Raw genomic sequence first — 20,751 nt, 5'->3', positions numbered from 1 at the left:
TCTGTACATGACGCATAATCAAAACCTTATCTTTGGCCATAATAATTCCCATAAGCCCCAACCCTTACACCCCACCCTTGCTGACTCCATAAGCCATAACCTCCTTGTTGGTGTGGTGATACCCCCACCCTTGGTAATGGGATTGTTTCCATACCCTTGTGTGTAACCGCTTGGTTATAGTTTTTCCCATAGCCCAGTGTGGGCAAAATAATTTTGATTAAACTCGCATTTACACTTTGTGGCTTGAAGTTGTTGAAGTGCCATTGACTGTGCTTGCTGGAGTCTTATCTTGACTGTTGCGCTTGTCTCTTCTGGGTTCAATAACTGAGATGCCACTGCTTGATGCTTCACCCTGTTTACTGGTTGTACTGCTTGTGTCTGCTTCTACCATTGCAGAATCCATTTGTCTGACTTCGTGTTGTACTTCTCTCAAGATTCTCAATCCTTCACTAACACAATTTGATTCCTGGCCACATTCTGACATGAAATGAAATAATCTGTGCGCAAACATCAACCTGGTCCCAGGACTCTGACAAGATTCAATTCCTTCTTTCAATGCTTCTTCAGCTTCTTTGAATTGAGGAGGATTGCATGATAATGAATGATCAACTAGTGCCAACAAGACACTGCTATTGCTCTGTAAAAGAAAAAAAAAAGGAAGCACATGTCACAACACTAAAAGAAAACCTATTTTTGGTAAAATAAAATTTTAGGGTTGGATTAAGTCAAGGCTAGAATATTTCTCACAAATTTCAAAAATAAAAATAAGTTGCAATGACTTACCTTATTGTATTCGTGAGCGTCTTTCAAGATCTCTACTGCTTTTTCTTTATCACCTTCAAACTGGTGGAAGAAAAGACACAATATTAAAACGTGGCACATCTACAAGATAAGTAAAAAAATTATGAAAAAAATAATTTTAAATTTCTTGAAGGAATTAAACCTTTCACTTGGGTAGAAGGATGACACTGATGATGCAGACCCCAATTTTTCTCATGAATCGCATTTCTCCTTGAAAAACTAATTTTTCTTGTAGGCTTCAATTTTCCTAGGTAAATAACATACATGAGCAGGAAAAGGATGACTCAATAACTTCCAGTACAGCTAGCTATCAAAGGCTAGAGAGAGTAATAGGGACCTGTGCCAGAGTTCAGTGAATTGCATGAACACTAAACTATATATATAAAGGTTTAAGAAAACTATCTCCCCAAGATGAAAGGAGATACTTCCCAGTAGGCAATAATGTCACTTACACACAAAAATAAAAATTAGTCATGCCTCACTACCCTTGTTTACGGATAGAGGAAGATACATCTCTACCAGAAATTTTGGATAGGAAGCTATTACATCACTCAACTGCACCAGGCTAGACTAGCACGTATCCTGTCTGCAGAATGGTAAAGGCAGAGTTGGGGAAAAGTCCTAACAAACTATAGTTCAACTGCAAAGATCACGTCCTTCATGATACCATAGGCTGGATACTTTTCTGTCCAAAAGAAGCTAAAAGAAGCTAGAGTAGCTAACCGACACAAAGTATCTACCACAGGTCTTAAGAAGGAGCCCTAATTATGATTAACATCCTTGATGCATGCAGAAAAAGTAGACTGTTTTCAGCACTGGCCCCAATCCCGGGTAACAATGCAAGCTCATTGTAATCAGTGGGACAGAGGCAGACCTCAAGATTTCATGGATTAACAATAGGGGTAATTCATCCTCCTCATCATTGAAAGTCCAAATATTTGTAGGTAACATCCCTGAAGTGGGAAGAGGAAAATGTAGCGCAACTTTTTTCGGTAACTAGCATAAATACACCAACAACTAAATGGACATCAATTAATGCATTTCATTACTAATCAGATATGTCCGTATCCAGAAAAAATACCAAATTTGTAACTAATTTGTATTTTTTCATAACAATAACCAAACCTGAGGTCTTAACATTAGGATTTACTAGCGCCAAGCTGGAAACGGTAGAATTAAAATTACACTTGTGAGATCCAGGGACTAATGGCATCTATACCAGGTCACGGGGCATGTATACCCAGAATGCCCACGGCTACCTGTGACCCATCAGTTATATTTCTAACCCAGTTTAGACTGCTAGAGGGGTGGTTCGAGGTGGGCCTTTAACTGTTAAGACCTCAGGTGTTGTTTAGTTATGAAAAATACAAATTAGTTACAAATTTGGTAATTTGTTCATACACGAAACAAACCTTCGGTCTTAACATTAGGATAGACTTACTATTGGAGGGAGGTAAGTCTCTACAACTGACTGGAAGTTTGCCACCTTATCCATTTCCGAATATATAGGGAAATTCTAGAGAATGGACAATGAACCTAGGACCAAAGATATAAGCGGATCTATTGGTTTCCTCCCACTGGGTGTAGATACCATTCTACTATTTACTCTTGTCCTTGCGACTGGATCCACCTTCACCCCTCTTTCCTATTATCCAGAGGGGTGTGTTGCTACTGAAAAGTATATCATCAGCTAAGATAGCTTCACAGTATGGCTGACCATCTCACCTGCATCTAGTCCGTTCCAGCACATGACGTACTCTCCTTCATATTGCCCCGTAGTTAAAGGAGTAGGAAAGAAAGTAGTAAAGAAAAAAGACAGTCATCCCATTCATTCTACTTTCATACCTTCATCTTAGACTAGACGCAAACTGACCGCCAGGGGCACTGGATGAACTATATCACTTGTTGGGCCGCCACCACTGGACCCAAGGAAAAGGTGTCCAAGGATTCTATGGGCCAACATCTTTCAAATAAAATGAGGTGAAAGTTGTTTGGCGCTTCCACACGCCAGCTTTCAGGATTTTATTCCACAGACATGGTTTCTTCTTAAAAGCCAGGGAAGCACTCACACCCCTGATGTCATGAGCTCTAGCTCCCACCTGGCTATCTGACCCTCTGTCTTCTGCAGTATAAGCATTTCTGATTGTCTCCCTTAGCCAAAATGATAATGTATTCTTGGACACTTCCTTCTTGTTCCGTCCTGTACTTACGAACAACCTCTGGCACCCCGGCCTGAGGTGCCTTGTTCTCTTTAAGTACTCCCTTAGTGCCCTGACGGGGCACAGGAGCATTTCAGCTTGTCGTTGTCTACAAAGTCTGCCAAGGAAGGTATGGTAAAGGAGTCGAATCTGCCGTCTACTATTGTTGGATTTTGGGTCTTTGCCACGAATTGCTGGGTCTGTGACAAACTCACACACCATTGATCTCCAACCTCTCGAGTGCTTTATGAGATATGAGAGGCCATGTAGCTCCCCCCACCCTTTGGGTTGAAGCCAGGGCCAATAAGAAGACTGTCTTCAGGGTCAGGCTCCTATCCGTGGACTGCCTTAGCGGTTCGTAAGGGGGTTTTGTCAGACTACTCAGTACCTTGGTCAGATCCCAATCTGGGGCTTTTAGCTCCTTTGGTGGGCATGACTGTTCAAAGCTCCTCATCAGCATGGCCAACTCCCCATGAAGACGATATGTCCACTCCTTTCATTCGTAAGACTGAGGCTAGAGCAGCCCTGTACCCCTTCACTGCAGATACAGACATATGTTTTTCTGTTCTGAGATATATCAGAAAGTCTGCTAACTGCTGAATAGTGGTACCGAGTGGAGACACGTTCCCCCTACGACACCAATCACAGTATGCTGACCACTTCCCTTGGTATACTGTCGCAGATGATTTTCTGATATTACCTGTCATCTGACGTTTTTTGCTGCTTTCTGCGGAAAACCCTCGCTCTCGGAGGAGATACTTGACAGTCTCCACCCGTGAAGCGATAGGGACTTCACCGACTGGTGGTACCTCTCCACGTGAGGCTGACACAGAAGGTTGCTCCATGGAGGTAACTCTCTTGGCACATCTACTAGGAGTTCCAGTAGGTCTGGAAACCACTCTGCTTTCGCCGGCCAACAGGGCTACCAGGGTCATCTTGAGGTTCTGAGACCGCATTACCCTGTTCAGAACCTGACGGATTAGACAAAATGGAGGAAATGCGTACACGTCCAGATTGTCCCAGGGGTGTTGTAGCGCATCTTCTGCTGCTGCCTCTGCGTCCGGGACTACTGAACAATACACTTCCAACTTTTTGTTGTACCTGGTTGCGAATAGGTCTATGATCGGTCTTCCCACAACATGAGCATCCTGTCCACTACCTGTTGGTGTAGGGACCAACTCCGTTCCCAGAATCTGATCCCTGCGCTCAACTTGTCGGCCACTATGTTTCTTTTTCCCGGAATATACCTGGCCTTGATGTCTACCAGGTTCTCTATAGCCCACTGGTGAAGTTGAACTGTCATCACATGTAACTGCCGAGAAACTAGGCCTCCTTGCTTGTTTATAAGCTACTACTGTGGTGTTGTCTGACATCAATACCACCGAGTGTCCCTTTACTCTCTCCCTGAATTCTTGTTAGAGCCAGGAAAGCTAGCTTTCCACTCCAGCACGTTTATATGGAGTTCTCTGTCCTTGCAACTCCATTTTGCTGACACCATCAACTCCTCCATATGGGCTCCCCAGCCTTCTAGTGACGCATGCCGAGGAACAGCAAGAGGTCTGGGGAGGATTGTTGAAGGGGACACCCACTGTCAGATTGTCGTCGTCCACCCACCACAGCAAGTCTTTCCTCACTTCTGCCGACAAGGGAATTTGCTCGTACGGGTGATCTACTGTTGGTGACCAAAACTCCTTCATCCTCCATTGTAGGGACCGAAGGTGTAGCCTTCCTTGTGGTACTAGCTTCTCCAGGGAGGTTAGGATTCCCAGCACCACCTGCCACTGTCTTGCTGGCTGTGTCTGCTTTCCCAGAAAGGCATTCACCACTTGTTTTGCATTTCTGTACTCTTTGGTCTGTCGGAATACTTTGGCTTGTGTTGTGTCTATCACCATTCCCAGATATTCCAAACGTTGACTTGGATCCAGCTGCGACTTCTGCTGATTCACCACAATACTAGCTGTGACAAAGCTGCAGGAGGGCCGCCCTGTCCCTGAGTAATTTCTCCCTGGACTTTGCTATCACCAGCCAATCGTCCAGATATCTTATCAGCCTGATCCCCTGAGCGTGCGCCCACGCCGACACGAGGGTGAACACTCTTGTAAAAACTTGAGGAGACGTTGTCAATCCGAAGCACAGGACCTTGAACTCGAAAGCTTTCCCTGCAAGACTGAAGCGGAGAAATTTCCTTGAAGACTGATGGACTGGTATCTGAAAGTATGCGTCCTTTAGATCGACTGTCAGCATAAAGTCTCCGATTCCGACTGCTTGTAGAACCGTTTTCGGAGTTTCCATCTTGAAACTGGTTTTTCCTTATAAACAGATTCAGCGTTGACAGGTCTATTACTGTCCTCCACTCCCCGTTGGCTTTGGGTACCAGGAAAATCCTGCTGTAGAAGCCTTTTGTCGGACTGCATACTTGTTGCACAGCTCCTTTTTCCATCATCTTCTTCACTTCGTCCTGCAGAATAGTGGCCTTCTGAGATTTGTGGGTGGCTAAAGTGGACGTGGGGTTAATGGTTGGATCTGTCAGGGGCGGGGTTACCTCGAACGGAATCAATACCCGATCCTGAGAACATCCACCACCCACTGCTCTGCCCCTAGTTCCTGCCACACCTTCCAGTGATTTGCCAGGCAACAACCCCCCACTGGTGTGGCCGAGTGATGGGAGGCGCCCATCCTATCTTCTTGAGCCTCTCCCCCTTCCCCTATTGCCCCTTCCTCTGTTGTTTCTATTGTGAAAGGACCGATGCGTTATCCTCTTTGGGGAAGAGGGTCTTGTGACTCTATTAGGGATGCTATGTCTCACTGGTTTCTTTCGAGACATCTGCTGTTGTCTTCCCTCCAAAGGAATAGTTTGACTGTTAGAGGTTTTCCTAACTGCCTGTTGCACCAACCTATCGTTAGTGTCCATCCTTCTTCTATCTATCGCTTCTTCCAGTATGACCTCTGGCAACAGTAGTTGCGATTCCAAGATATCCCCATTCCTCATTGCTAACAGGGAATCCAAATCCACATTGCGGCTTAGTCTAGCCAATGCTGCATCTCTCCTCATTAGCAGGATATTTGCCCAAACATTGGCACTTACGTTTGTCAGGTACGCAATCGCCTTGGACCCTGACTGTAGTAATCTAATGAACAATGGTTCATCCACTACTTTTCCCTTGTTGCTTCCGAGGATGCAATTTTTCGCCACTGCTGTTGACCAAAGGTCTAACCAGGACGCAGCCTGAAAGACAGAAGAAGCTGTTGCTTCTAACGTGGCAGCCTCTTGGTACGTCATCGAAGGGCACTCCATTTTAACCTGATCCAAGGTTAATCCAGGCCTTAACCTTACAACATTAGGGTTCATTTGTCTAGACAGCAAAGGGACCTTCGGTGTCGTATAATATTTCCTTTGCTTTATCATTGGAGGGGGAATAAATTTAAATGATCTATTAGATCTTAAGGAATTATCCCTCCCTGCAATCTTTGCGTTTACGTGTTGCAAGACCGATTTCCGCATGACTCGAACAAGGCAATTCATACGACACCTTGGTATCCCTCTTTAGTCCAAACGCCATGTCAATTCCAGGAGGAAGCATACTGGCCGGTGTTTCTGTCTTCTCCGAAAGGCTATTGAATTGACGAATCAAATCAATAACCTCTGCATACGAGGCAGAAACTCTTGGTTTTCTCCTTCCTCCGGCTCTAGTGTACCACTCTCCGTCACGAGAGATGTTGTCTCGCCTCTATCTTCTGACAGACGGCCCGGAATTCCACGGCCGCCTGCCCCTACGGCCGCGCCTCTTTGATCTTTGCTGGCCGCTGTTGGCTCGATCCCAGATAGTCAGCAGGGGAACGAGAACGTCTCACTCTTTCTCTGCTCACGGATCTAGAGCGAGAATCTCGTCTAGATCTCCAAGATGAAGGCTCCTTAAGACAGAGGTAAGTTCGTCTTTATTAGCATTGGCATAGTTTTCGAGCGTCGGCGAGCCCGGCCTCGGCCTTCTATCCAGACGGACACTGCCTTCCACGACGTATCCGCCAAGGTTGCCAACTCTCTATTTTTCGTACTTTTAATAGGAGCCTTATCGTCCTTCGCTACGTATTTTGAACGGCCTTACGGGCGAAACTGGGACCTGCATTCCATCCTCTGCTGCACCTTTCGCCGCCAACGTCGATTTTACCAGAGGTATCTGCAGTTTTTGCGATCCGAACTGGCAACTCCGCCTCGGCCGCTAGCTCGCCGGCCGTCACCTCTCTCGCTTGTTCGGACTCTTGCGAACGGCTTCGTCTGGCAACCTTGTGCTTAATAGCCACTGATTTTCCGACCTTCTTGCTGACTTGGAAAAGACAGTCTTCGTCCGAAGAAGAGGAAGAATTGATTCTTCTCCTCTTGGCCGAGGATCCGCTAGGAACTCCCGAATCCTCCTCCAACGCTTGGACTGGCGCTCGCCGTGACGTTATCGGACTTAGCGATGACGCCGAACTAGAGGAAGAAGACGAAGAAGGCGAATCACACTTTTTCTTTTTGTCTCTCTTATTCATTCTCTCCTCTATATCCGTGTAACTTCTGCATTACAGTTTGCATTGACGGATCAGAAGGCGTATTAGCGTCTGGGTGCCGCGAAAAAGGCCGAGAATCGGTCTGTGACGTCATCACGCCTGCCATCTCAGAGTGTGACGTATGTTGTGACGTCATCCCTCTCGTAGGGAGAGACTGAGAGGTTTCTGCTGGTAACCGCACGTTTGCTGCCAAATTACCTCCCACGTTCTGCATCGCTGTAAATACTGAGTGGGATGGTGAAGCAGCGGCATTAATTCCCAAAATAAATTGCAAGCCCGGGGGATGAGGAACATTCAGCGCTGCCGGACCCTGCTGGAACCGTGACGTCATATAATGCGCAAGCAGACCATCCAAGGTTGGTACGCCTGGTAGGCCTAGCTCTGACCACGTACCATCTAACCTATGCGCTTGCGTAGCAGGAGCCTGGAACAAAGATGGCGGATCTCCCCCTCTACTTGCTGGGAACAAAGGAGAGTGCAAATTATTCATAAAATTACCCAAGGCCCCTCCCGACGTTTCCGATACAGAACCGCTAGGAGAAACCGAAGGGGTATGAGACAATTCAAAAGCAGGTGGAGAAACATATGGAGCAGCCTGGTTTAGTTACCGATACAAAAGAAGCCGGTAAGGTTTGGTCATCCAAAGATGGCGTCACCCCCTTTCTTTTGTATTGGCTTTTCCATAGAACTTCTTCCACTGTTCCACCGACCAACCGCGACAAACAGAACACGGATTAGTAACCGTACATACGTTTTCCCTGCACCTACTACACGTTGGATGAGGATCCGTCGACACCGAGGTTAGGAACCTAGAACAAGGGAAGCCACTGACTCCTGGGCATTTCCTTTGTCTCCTCTTCGAAGCGGTAGACGATCCCGATGTTGAGGCAAAATTCTCCATCATACCACGTATACACTCTTACCACACACTGATCACACTTGGAGAAAGAAAAGGAATGAAAAATAAAAAATGAAATGGATAAAGAACGGGCAAACTGAAAAACCGGCTTTAAATGAGATAGACAGTAACACGTCTTATCTTAAAGGCGGTAGGAAAATAACTGATGGGTCACAGGTAGCCGTGGGCATTCTGGGTATACATGCCCCGTGACCTGGTATAAGATGCCATTAGTCCCTGGATCTCACAAGTGTAATTTTAATTCTACCGGTTTCCAGCTTGGCGCTAGTAAATCCTAATGTTAAGACCGAAGGTTTGTTTCGTTGTTGGAACAAATTAATTTTATTTCTTACTCAACAGAATAAATGGGTCAGTGACCTAGACATTGAACGCACTGAAACAAACATGACTGACACTTCATTGTCTAACCTAGCAAGGAGCTGCTTTGATTCCTGGGTAACTGACCCATTATGCTCCATTCTGTGCCTTGCTCCCACTCACGTGAACATTCAGTGTTTGCCACATAGACAACTTCATTTAAAATGTGATCTTTTATGTCAAGTATCATTCACTGCATAGCAACCTGTTGAGCTGATCTATTGCTGGTGTGTTTTAGCAGATTTCTTTGGGTGTGTTTTTTTCTTTTGTATGAATGAATCTGTATTCATATGACCACCAAGTTTTTGTTTCATTATATCATAAAATCATTTTTAAGCAGAATAATGACCTTATTTGCAGGCTTTATAAAAGTTAAGATTCACTTATATCAGGGCACATTTATTGACTACGCATTCCATACAAAATTTCCTTTCTAGTCTTTAAGAATGAATTTTCAAATAATATTGTAAGTCTTAGTCAACAATGCCTTGCAACATATGTACAGATGTTATGAAGTTCAGAGTAATTCGTAATTTGAAACACCTATACAAAAATGAACTGTATTTAAAAAAAAAAAAAAAGCGACTGGCATCCTTTTAATCCGAAGATTCCTGACTACCTCCAACTTGATTACATAGAACATTGTCCACTTTTAAAGTTAAGTAGAAAGTTTATGCATTAAAATGTCAGTTTACTGTGTACAATATACAGTATATAATAAAAAACACCTTATATAATAAATATTTGAATATTAAGTTACAATAATTCTTGGCAAAATAAGCAGATAAAAAATGTCACAATGATACTGATGTTACCATCTATGATTCACATATGTCAATTATGGACGGTTTAACTATTAAAATGCTGGTTTCTTGCGTATGAAAATTTATTTTAAATACTGGGCTGAAAGGCTACTATTCTTTTAGGGGGGAAAAAAAAAAAACTGTCTACGTTATAGGAATAAACAACATCAACACTATAATCCGTGTAAAAAAAAAAAAAAAAAAAAAAAAAAAAAAAAAAAAAAAAAAAAAAAAAAAAAGTCTACGTTATAGGAATAAACAACAACATTGACACTATAATCCGTGCAACCTAGGACAGTGGCGAGAAAGAAAGAAAGAGCGCAAACCAGGTGATTGTTGGGACTCATCCCCCACCCCCACCAACCAGCAATCCCCCACCCCCAACCACCAACACCTTTCACAATCTTGTTAACAGGCTTTGACAAACTGCACAGGCCTCCACTGAAAGGCAACTCCTAGTTTAGAAAGTTAGTCTAGTTTTGTGTGGAAAACAAAGGACAATGGCTCTAAAACCTGTACAACCTAGGAACTGCTACAAAATGACAAATTTTCTAAGACAGTTTGTATTTTTCATAGCTACCATGAGTTATTAGTCCAGTTCATACATGAATTAGCTATAACTGTATCTTTCATGGTTAAGAAAAAGCCACTGTATACAATGAAATTCAAGTGAATAAACATAGAACTGGAACTTTTGACCTTCACCAAGATCCTCTAGAGTTGTACAGTAGCTAAAACTGGAAGAGGTTCCTTTAAGGTCAAAAGGCTCCTGTTCTACATTTTTTCACTTAAAACTTGGTTGTATACAGTGGCTTTTTCTTAAACACTGAAGACAAGCTCAAAGAGAATGTTTTCATTACTGGACTTTATCTTTCACACTAACTTTATCAACTATACTTTTATTTTTAATTTTACATAACATCATTACTCACCAAAGAACAAAACCGAGCCAATTTCAATGAAACATGTGAGTGGGCATCTTTTTCATCCCTTTCTTGGCACTGAGCCAAACACTTCATGAACATCTCTTTGGCTGCTTCTGTGTTGTTTCTCCGACGTTCTACACCAGCTGCCTGCATCCATGCCTCTAGGCTACCTGGCACCCTTTCCTGAACGTCTGCTAATATCTGCAGGGCTCTGTCTGCTCCATCTGCAATAGAACATAAAAGCAGTTTATAATGAATGACAAGGTCTTCACAAGTAATATAAATCAAATCAATAGGAGCAATAAATGCCACTAAAATATTAGCAGAAACATTCAAAGGATTAAACACATTTATTATACAAAAAAACTAGTTCCTATTTTTACAATACTTTTGATCATCTTCACTAGGGAAAAGCCACCAAGTTTTTCCCATAATTTTTGTTCGTTTTATTTTCCAGTCCCTAAAACCTTAATCTTACATGCTTCATTTTAATCCTACAGCATTTTTTTTTTTTATAAAATAAAATGCTTTTAGAATCTATTTAAACCTAACATCGAATTATCTGGAGTTGGGTGATACACATCATCCTCAGTATAAGATGGCACAAAAGATGGGTACCACCATTAAAAGCTTTTCCTGCCCTCATACAAAGATTGAAATACAAGCTAAAGAATCTCATAATTCAACATGCCTATCAAATAAATGCAACCTTCTTGCGAAGAACAAGCTCAGGTGAACATCGTAAAAGATCTCGTGACTGATCTGAATAAATAGATAAAAGTGCACTCAATCAAAAGATAAATTTAAGGAACAAGGATGTTTGTCATATTAAGGAAACTGGTTTGGTCAGATTTACCTGAAGAGAGTGAAGTATGTAAGATGAGAGAAAAAGAAGTCTTGAACATGGTGAAATCAGAGATAACTAAGATTGTGTAGAGTAATCCAGTGATCTTTTCAGAGAAACACATTGCAATTTTTATTTTTGTGACCTGTTTTAACCATCTACTTCAGATATCTGTTTTACCTGTTATAAATAATACTTATAAACAATGTACAATGTATTCCTTAAAACTTATAAACAATGTACAATGTATTCCTTAAAACTTATAAACAATGTACAATGTATTCCTTCTTTAGGGAGACTAAAAGAAATTTCAAACTTGCATTGAGAATGTTTCATTTTATCACGTGTGTTATGCCTAAAAAAATTTATAACTCTTCCTCCGTACAGGCACACACATTTATGCATAACTACAAATTAGTATCCAAGTAGCAAATATTTTTTTCCATTGTTTAAATATTGAAGATTACATGCTTTGAAACTTGAATGTAACTATCATTAAGTTTTCAGAGACTACACTGTAAACACTAATGTATTTACAGTAAATAATTGGGAAATGTACAAATACATTTCTGTTAACTTTCTATTATTTCTTTTTTGTAGACTAATAGTAATTCAGGTCTTTTCTTTTCAGATGGCATTTCTCAAAAGGGACTATTAGTTACATGTTATACATATAAGTAAAGCGCATATATTGTCATAATCATGTACAGCAAATTTTGTGTTATTATATCTGTAAAAAAAGCATCCTAATTTAAAGTTAGCCCTGTACTGAGTAGGAACCTAATTTGTTAAGTTTTTGGATATGTGAGGGAGTGGGCTCACCAAAGCACCAAAAACTCAATGAGATACTACCATTAAGAGGAAATATGGTCCTTCTATGACTGGCCACTAAAAAGTCCATTGTGACTTTTTACTCTGGGTGTATCATCTTCCATTTATCCACACGGACAATAATAACATGTCATATTCTTCATACTTTTCTTTCTTTCCACATCAAACAATACTACACCAACTTTACTATTATTTTTATTTCATTACGTACTTACATGAACACGAATATTAGATGTCATAGCATCATGCATAAACAAGCTGTACAAGATCCATGGATAGTGAGTTCAGGGTGCTACAGCAAGAAAGTGGGATATAGACTTTAGCATCTACCATCATAACTGAAGGAAGTGCCAGTTAATGAGACCAACAACCACTTAGTTCCAGCAGTAGGGTATCTTTCATCCTCAGCTGGGATTACCCTAACGAAGGAAGATGGGGGTGTCCCACACAATGGCCCATCAGAAGCAGGGGCACTGCAATGTTGCACCTTGTGCAACTCATCAAAAGTAAAGCAGTGAACCAGAACACCAAAACGACAGACGACTAACCATAAATCACTGGATAACTGTAAGTGACAGGCTTAAAGCAAATATTAAATTACATTTAGAAAAAGGCTAAAGGATTAAATATTTTGAAAATAATTGGGAAAAAGAAAACATAGCACAGGTCAAGACAAAACTTTTTAAAGAAAAAGTAACATTACTAACCCCACAACCATACAGCAACAAATTCCCAATGGCTTTTTGAAATTATTGGACAGGGCATTATTACTCTACTTGCAATAACCAGCAACATGAAGGCATCAAAGATCTGGCACACACATGAAATGATGAATCAGACTGTAAACATGAAAAATTACCAAAGATATAACAGTTACGGACCAGGGAATGAAGGAGTAAAAAGAACATCACTAGACAGCAAAGCATGCACAATGGGAATTCTCAAGATCCAATGACAACAGAATTTATATATAATAAAAATGATATTGTTAAGATACAATAAAGTTTTGTACATACTTACCTGGCAGATATATACTTAGCTATAGACTCGGTCGTCCCGACAGAATTTCAAAACTCGCGGCACACGCGACAGGTAGGTCAGGTGATCCACCATTCCCGCCGCTGGGTGGCGGGGTCTGGAAACTATTCCCGTTTTCTAAGCCATAATTTCTTTCCACCTGTCTCCTGAGGGGAGGATGGGTGGGCCATTAATCGTATATATCTGCCAGGTAAGTATGTAAAAAACTTTATTGTATCTTAACAATATCATTTTTGTACATGAAACTTACCCAGCAGATATATACTTAGCTGATTGGCACCCTTGGTGGCGGGCAAGAGACAGCTAAAAACAAAATAATACTTAAACTAAATACATTAAAAAACACGTGGGAAAAAACAACCTATGTTCTTGGATAAAATAATCCATAGTTCCTACCTGATTGGGCTGAAGACTTCATGACTTAACTCGTCGATGAGTCTACCTGCCTCAAGAGTTTCAACGAGGAATGAACCTATGGTTGAATAACTCTTTGGATCGTGTCAATGGGGGCTAGCCCGCTTACGCGACAGAGCCTATTCTGGATCGTACCAATGGGGGCTGACCCACTTACATGGTAGAGCCTTGACCTTTTGTCATATCAATGGAGACTCGCCCTCTTACATGACAGAGTTAAGGTTATTAAAAATCACAAAGAGCACTGAAGCCAATCCCGATCACCTGACCATGTTAGTATTGTTATAATCTATGAATTGCAAGAGGGTTCCCTATTCCCTCTGACAATTAACCAATAAAAAACAACCACCACCAATAAAAAGTTAATTTAAACACTAAACTTAAATTAGGCAAGGATTAGCCTCAGCCCCTTCTCCCAGCACTGAATTCGCCGAAACATACGCTCCCAGAGCAAAGCACTTTTCGTACGAAATTTTAACGTCTCTTAGGTAATTCAAGGCGAACACAGAATTACATCTCCAAAACGTAGATTCTATAAGAGCCTGAAGAGACCATGTTTGTGAAATGCCATAGACATAGGCTATGGCTCTCACTTCATGAGCTCTCACTCTGAGAACCTTGAGGTGCTCTTCATCGCACTTAAGGTGAGCTTCCCTTATTACATCTTTTATGAAGTATGTAAGGGCGTTCTTAGAAATCGATCTTTTCGGATCTCTTACAGAGCACCAAAGACTTTCTTCTGTACCTCCCAGCAACTTCTTCTTCTCCAGGTAGAACTTGAGTGCCCTGACTGGACACAAAGTCCTTTCTAGTTCTCTCCCTGTTAATGAAGATAGTCCTCTTATCTCAAAGCTTCTTGGCCAAGGCTTTGAGGGATTTTCATTTTTTGCTAGAAAAAATGGTTTAAAGGAGCAAATCGCTGAATCCTTCTTAAAACCCACTTTGCCTTCCAAAGCTTGCAACTCGCTAATTCTCTTGGCTGTTGCTAACGCAAAGAGGAATAATGACTTTCTCGTTAAGTCTCTAAACGAAGCTGCGTGAGACGGTACAAATTTTTCAGACATTAGGAACTTGAGGACCACATCCAAGTTCCAGCTGGGCTTCTTGATTACATGGTCTTTTGTGGTTCGAAAGACCTTATAAGGTCATGTAAGATCTTTATTTTTCGTCAGATCTATTCCTCTATGTCGAAAAAACTGAGGCCAGCATACTTCTGTAACCCTTCACTGTTGAAACTGCCAGGTTACAGTCTTTTTCTCAAATATAGGAGAAAATCTGCGATTTCAGTTACAGAGGTACTGGAAGAGGATATTTTCTTTCCCTTACACCATCTTCTAAACAACTACCCACTTCGACTGATATACTTTAGAGGTGGAGACTCTTCTGGCTCTTGCAATAGCCTTCGCCACTTCTCGTGAAAAGCCCCTTGCTCTGACAAGTCCTTCGACAGTCTGAAGGCGGTCAGACTTAGAGCGGGGAGGTTTTTGTGAAACCTGTCGAAGTGGGGTTGTTTGAGAAGATCGTTCCTTAGTGGAAGCGATCTTGGAAAATCTACTAACCACTCCAGCACCTCTGTGAACCAATCGAGAGCTGGCCAGAAGGGAGCGATGAGGGTCATTCTTGTTCCTTCCGAGCAAGCGAACTTCCTCAATACTTCCCCTACTATCTTGAAAGGAGGGAAGGCGTATGCGTCCAAGCCCGTCCAATCTAGCAGAAAGCTGTCTACTGCTACTGCTTGTGGATCCGAGATCGGGAGCAATAGGTCTCTAATCTGTGATTCTTGTTGGTCGCGAACAGGTCTATATTGGGCCTTCCCCACAGATGCCAAAGTTTTTGGCAAATCTGAGGATTGAGAGTCCATTCCGTGGGTAGGACTTGTTCTTTTCTGCTCAACAGATCTGCCCGGACATTTTTCTCTCCTGCACAAACCTTTGTGAGAAGAGAGATCTTTCCTTTCCTCCCGAGCCCAAATCAGCAGATCCTTTGCTGATTCGTACAGGGAAAAGGAATGCGTCCCCCCTTGTTTCTTTATATAAGCGAGGGCTGTTGTGTTGTCCGAGTGAATCTGAATCCCCAGACCTGAGACCTGTTCCTCGAAATGAACTAAAGCTAGATGAATGGCTGTTAGTTCTTTCTTGTTTATGTGCCAGGACACTTGTTCTCCTTCCCAAGTGCCTGATTCTTCTTCCGAACCTAGGGTCGCTCCCCACCCTGAATCTGAACGCAGGCGTCTGCAAAAAAACGCTAGGCGAGGGTTCTGTAAGCGAAGGGAGATTCCCTTGCTTAGTTTCTGCGGATCTAACCACCAACGGATATTCTCCTTGATCCCTTTCGAGATTGGAAATGTATCTCCTAGATTGTTGGACTTCCAATCCCACTTTTCCTTCAGATAAAATTGAAGGGGTCGTAGGTGTAGTCTTCCTAAGGAAACGAACTGTTCCATCGAGGAGAGGGTCCCCAGTAAGCTCATCCATTCCCTCGCGGAACAATGTTCTTTCCTTAAGAAGACTGCCACCTTTTCTAAGCAGCGTTCTCTCCTTTCCTGCGAAGGAGACGCTAGAAAATCCCGAGAATCCATCTGAATCCCCAGATAGACAATACTCTGCTGGGGAGTCAGCATGGATTTCTCGCGATTGACTAAAAGTCCTAGGGACTTTGTCAAATTTAGAGTAACTAACAGGTCCTCCAGACATTTTTTCTCCGATTGGGCTCTTATTAGCCAATCGTCCAGATATAACGAGATCCTGATCCCTTCCAGATGTAGCCAATAAGCTACATTCTTCATGATGTCCGTGAAGACTTGAGGGGCAGTCGAAAGTCCGAAGCACATCGCTCGGAACTGGAACACTTTCCCTTGGAACATGAATCTCGGATATTTCCTTGCTGCCGGATGAATTGGCACATGGAAATACGCATCCTGAAGGACAAGGGACACCATCCAGTCCCCTGGACGAAGAGCAGACAGAACAAAGGAAGATGTCTCCATTGAAAATTTCTTCTTCAAGACAAAGAAATTCAAGGCACTGACGTCTAGAACCGGTCTCCATCCCCCCGATGCTTTCGGTACCAGGAATAGCCGATTGTAAAATCCTGGAGACTGGAGATCTTGAACCAGTTCTACCGCTTCCTTGGAAATCATCTGTTCCACTGCTTGCAAAATAGCAAGCTTTCGGACCGGATCCGAGTATCTTGCAGTCAACTCCCTTGAGTTGTCGTCAAGGGAGGATTTTCCTGAAGGGATCAAGTATCCTTTTTTCAGGATAGAGAGGGACCAAGAGTCCGCTCCCTTCTGCGCCCAGACTTTTGCAAACTGGAGTAGTCTGGCGCCTACTTTCGTCTGGAGGACTCCCTGCTCATCTAGACTTCCCGAAGGACCTTCTAGATGTTCTACTCCTTCTATCTGGTCTGCGACCTCTAAGAGGGGCTCTAGAAGAGGAGGCACCTCGAAAGGGCTGTACAAAAGAGGGTCTCTCTTTTTTCTCTATAGGCACTGCCGGCCTAAACTTCTTGGCTGAGTGCGTGAGGAGATCCTGAGTTGCCTTCTCTGTAAGAGATTTAGAAACCTCTCCAACAGTCTCCTGTGGAAACTGATGCGGGGATAACGGTGCAAAAAGAAGAGATGTTCTTTGCAAAGGTGATACGGCTCTTGCTAGAAAAGAGCTAAAGACCGATCTCTTCTTTAAGACTCCCGTTCCAAAAAGAGAGGCAACTTCTACGGAACCGTCCATGACCGCTCTGTCCAAGCAAGCCAGGACGCTTGAAAGTTCCTCCATGGAAACAAAGTCAGTGTCCTGAGCTCTCTTAGCTAAAGCTCCCAAAGCCCAGTCCATAAAATTGAAGACTTCCAGGGTTTTAAAGAGGCCCTTTAGAAGGTGGTCTAGCTCACACATGCCCCATGTTGCCTTAGCAGACAGCAAAGACTTCCTCCTGGAAGAGTCCACTAAGGAAGCAAAATCCGCATCTGCGGAAGAAGGGAGGCCTAACCCCATAGGTTCTTTGGTCTCGTACCACCTTCCTGGTTTGCCTGTTAACTTGGAAGGAGGGCAGGAAAAAACTGTTTTTCCCACTTCCCTTCTGGAAGTCAACCACTCTGAAAAGGTCTTTAAGGCCTTTTTCATACAAAGAGCGGGGCGCATCTTGACGAAGGAGGAAGACTTGAGAGCTTTCGTGCTAGACATCAAAGATCCTGGTGAAGGAGGGTCAGCAGGATGAAGGGAGTCTCCGAACTCCTTTAGCAGCAAAAGTGAAAGTCTCCTGTAGTCAGAAACTGCTACATCTACTGGCTCGTCGTCTTCCGATACCTGGTCCAACTGATCCACCGAAGGAGACCGTTTGGGAGTGATCTGGCTCTTCCCGGGAGAAGAACTCCTTTCCAAAGAAGGGGAGCGCTGAACATTAGCACTTCTATACGAAGAGTGAGGCTCCTGCCTGTCCGAAACACTCTTGCGCCTACTAGACTCTTGTTGTCTAGGTTCTTGCGGTTCGCCAGGTTCGCGGCGCTTGCTAGGCTCCTGATTCAGGGCGCTTGAAAAGATCCCCGCGTCCTGATTCATGACGCTTAACAGGCTCTTGGCGCCCTAACTCTTGACGCCTAACGTACTCCTGGCGTCCTGCCTCCTGGCGTCCTAACTCTTGGCGCCCTGACTCCTGGCGCCCTGACTCATGGCGTCCTGACTCCTGGCGCCCTGCCTCATGGCATCCTGATTCCTGCCTTCTAGCAGACTCCTGACGTCCTGAATCCTGTGGTCTGAGAGGCTCTTGACGCTCTTTCTTGCGTCTTGCTGCCTCTTTGCGCCTGTCTGGCTCCTGGTCCTGCAGACCCAAAGGATCCTGATACTTAAGGGGGCCGGCCGGCCAATGCCCTTTTTTAAGGACAGGACTTTGATATTCATACCACTTAATAAGGTGACTTGGGACATCTCCAAACCGCATATGATTTTTGCCTCTGACCTTCGGTTTTGTGACGCCAGGGCGATTTATCCCGAAAATAACCATTTTTCAAATTCTATCTCCTCCCTTGATATTTAATATTAAGACCTGGGATTACTACCATATATAGACCTGATGTAGACCTCCAATCGAATGGAGAGTTTTTTTTTCTAAAAGTCATTTTTTTGCTAGATATGAATTTTTCAATATGGTCAAAAAATAATCCCTATAAATCAGGAGAAAAAAAATTATAAAAAAAATACGAAACAAAAATTGGAAAAAAGGGCTCTATTTGATTGTTCTATAATGTCTTTCTGAGTTATATAGCAAATTCCAATGTTATAGCTTTAAAACTAAGTGAGAAGATAGATTTTGAAGGTCAATAAGTATAGTTTTGAGATACGGGTGTTCAAAGTTTTCCTTCGTATTTCTATAAAGACAATATTAATAAATAATGATTATTATGAATGTATATTTGTTTTTGTGTATTAATAAACCAAAACTATTTTATTTATCATAATTTAATCATAAATGATGATCCCTTTGCTCATATATCGCAGCCTGGGGCACTGCTTGAGTCAAGATGGGGCACTCCTTCCTACGCAATTCTCTCTCTCCCCTTCACTAACTCTGCTTATTACAGCGAATTTTCTTCTTCTGTGTGTTAGCGAGATGTTTTCCTTGTATTTTCCTCTTTGGCATGATGAAATTCTTGCCCGAAACAAAGATAAACAAACGTAATGGCAAGAGAATGTCAAGAGGTGAAACTCGAAGGCGTACACTTTTTTTACAAAGACAATTTAATAAATCATGATTATTATGAATTTCATATTCCATTTTGGGTATTAAAAAACCAAAACTTTGTTATTTATCATAAATGAAGATCTCTTTGCTCAAAGATCGTAGCCTTAGGCACAGGGTGACGTGTGCTGTCAAGCAAGACGGGGGCGTTACTAAGCAACCCTCCCCTCTCTCTTCACTAACTACGCATATATTATGATATTCTGTAATAATACTTGAGCGATTTTTCTTCGTCTGTATGTTAGCGAGATGTTTCCCTTGTCTTTTCCTCATTGGCATGATGAAATTCTTGCTGAAACATACATAAACATACGTGAAAGCAGGCGGATGTCAGACGTGAAATGGAACGTGTAGACTACGTGACGTCTGTGATCGCACTAACTCAGGACTGGACTTGGTACCTTATGCCTGAAGTCTCCTTCTCGACTCGGGGATATGTCTACAGATGCCATTTCTCCCAATTTCTTTGACAATAATTATCAAAATTTACGATAATAGAAGAAATATTGCATTTTCTTGTACGGATCAATGTTTTAGGCTTATTGAGTTACGTTAAACTAATAATTACCCTGTAACTACGAAAGTAAGAGGAATTTTGACGAAATATTTCGTATACGTATTCTCAATTGCCATATGAAGCTCCATGAATTTTTTCATGACTTTGCATTTTTCGCCCTATACCTCCGTATATAGAGGTTCCGGCCGGCCCCCTTAAATCGGTTTTCCGGTTCCTTGAACCTAAACCGATCGAGACTTCTGCTCGATTCGCGGCGTCTCATAGGGCGCTTCGGAGAAGACAGCCTATAGGGCGAAAGAACTCTTCTCTCAGGAAAACAACTCCTATCGGACGAGTCTCTCGACGAAGGCGATAAACGCCCTGGAGATTGTGAGGGTTCTCTCCTATACGAAGATGGGGCGCTTAGCGGAACTCTTAACAGGGAGCTAAACATCTTTCCTCCTTGTCGAGTCCTTAGCAAAGGAGCCTACTAAAGAAGCTAACCGCTCTTGCAGATTAATCAAAAACTTCTTCGTAGGATCCTGAAGAGAAGGCTCCTCTTGTTTCGTCTTCTTAGGTCCCGAAGGCCAATCCTCGGGAAAACGCTCTGGGCTGGAATCAGCCGCGTCTCCTTTAGGCGCCTTCCAGGCTCCCTTCAAAGGGCGCGAAAGAGAGGCCGAACTCCATCCTCGCTTTAGGAGAGGAAGAGTCTGAGGCCGAAAAACACTCCCTTAGGACGCCTTTTCTGCGGCAATCCGAGGCAGCCTGGGACTTTACAACAGGATCTGCCGAAGGGACGCCTGACCGTTGGGGATGTTCTGCATCCTCCCTGCGGCTTTCGACATTCCC

The 20,751-nt window shown here is 43.0% G+C and overlaps 1 protein-coding gene across 1 annotated transcript in view; it reads right to left on the bottom strand.

Annotated features, from left to right (window-relative positions):
- Positions 1-229: 229 nt before the first annotated feature.
- LOC135200499 (pre-mRNA-processing factor 39-like) overlaps positions 230-20,751 on the bottom strand; it is a 39,934-nt gene continuing 19,412 nt past the window's right edge. The window contains exons 11-13 of the mRNA XM_064229148.1: positions 10,556-10,773; positions 784-843; positions 230-637 (exon numbers count right to left, since the gene is read on the bottom strand). Of these exons, the coding sequence (XP_064085218.1) occupies positions 230-637; positions 784-843; positions 10,556-10,773 (686 nt within the window). The remainder of the gene's footprint in view (positions 638-783; positions 844-10,555; positions 10,774-20,751) is intronic.

This window comes from Macrobrachium nipponense, chromosome 27 (assembly GCF_015104395.2).
Source record: "Macrobrachium nipponense isolate FS-2020 chromosome 27, ASM1510439v2, whole genome shotgun sequence".
Classification (NCBI taxonomy): Eukaryota; Metazoa; Arthropoda; class Malacostraca; order Decapoda; family Palaemonidae; genus Macrobrachium; species Macrobrachium nipponense.
Note: the sequence above shows the minus strand (reverse complement) of the source record. Positions and strands in the feature narration are given on the sequence as shown.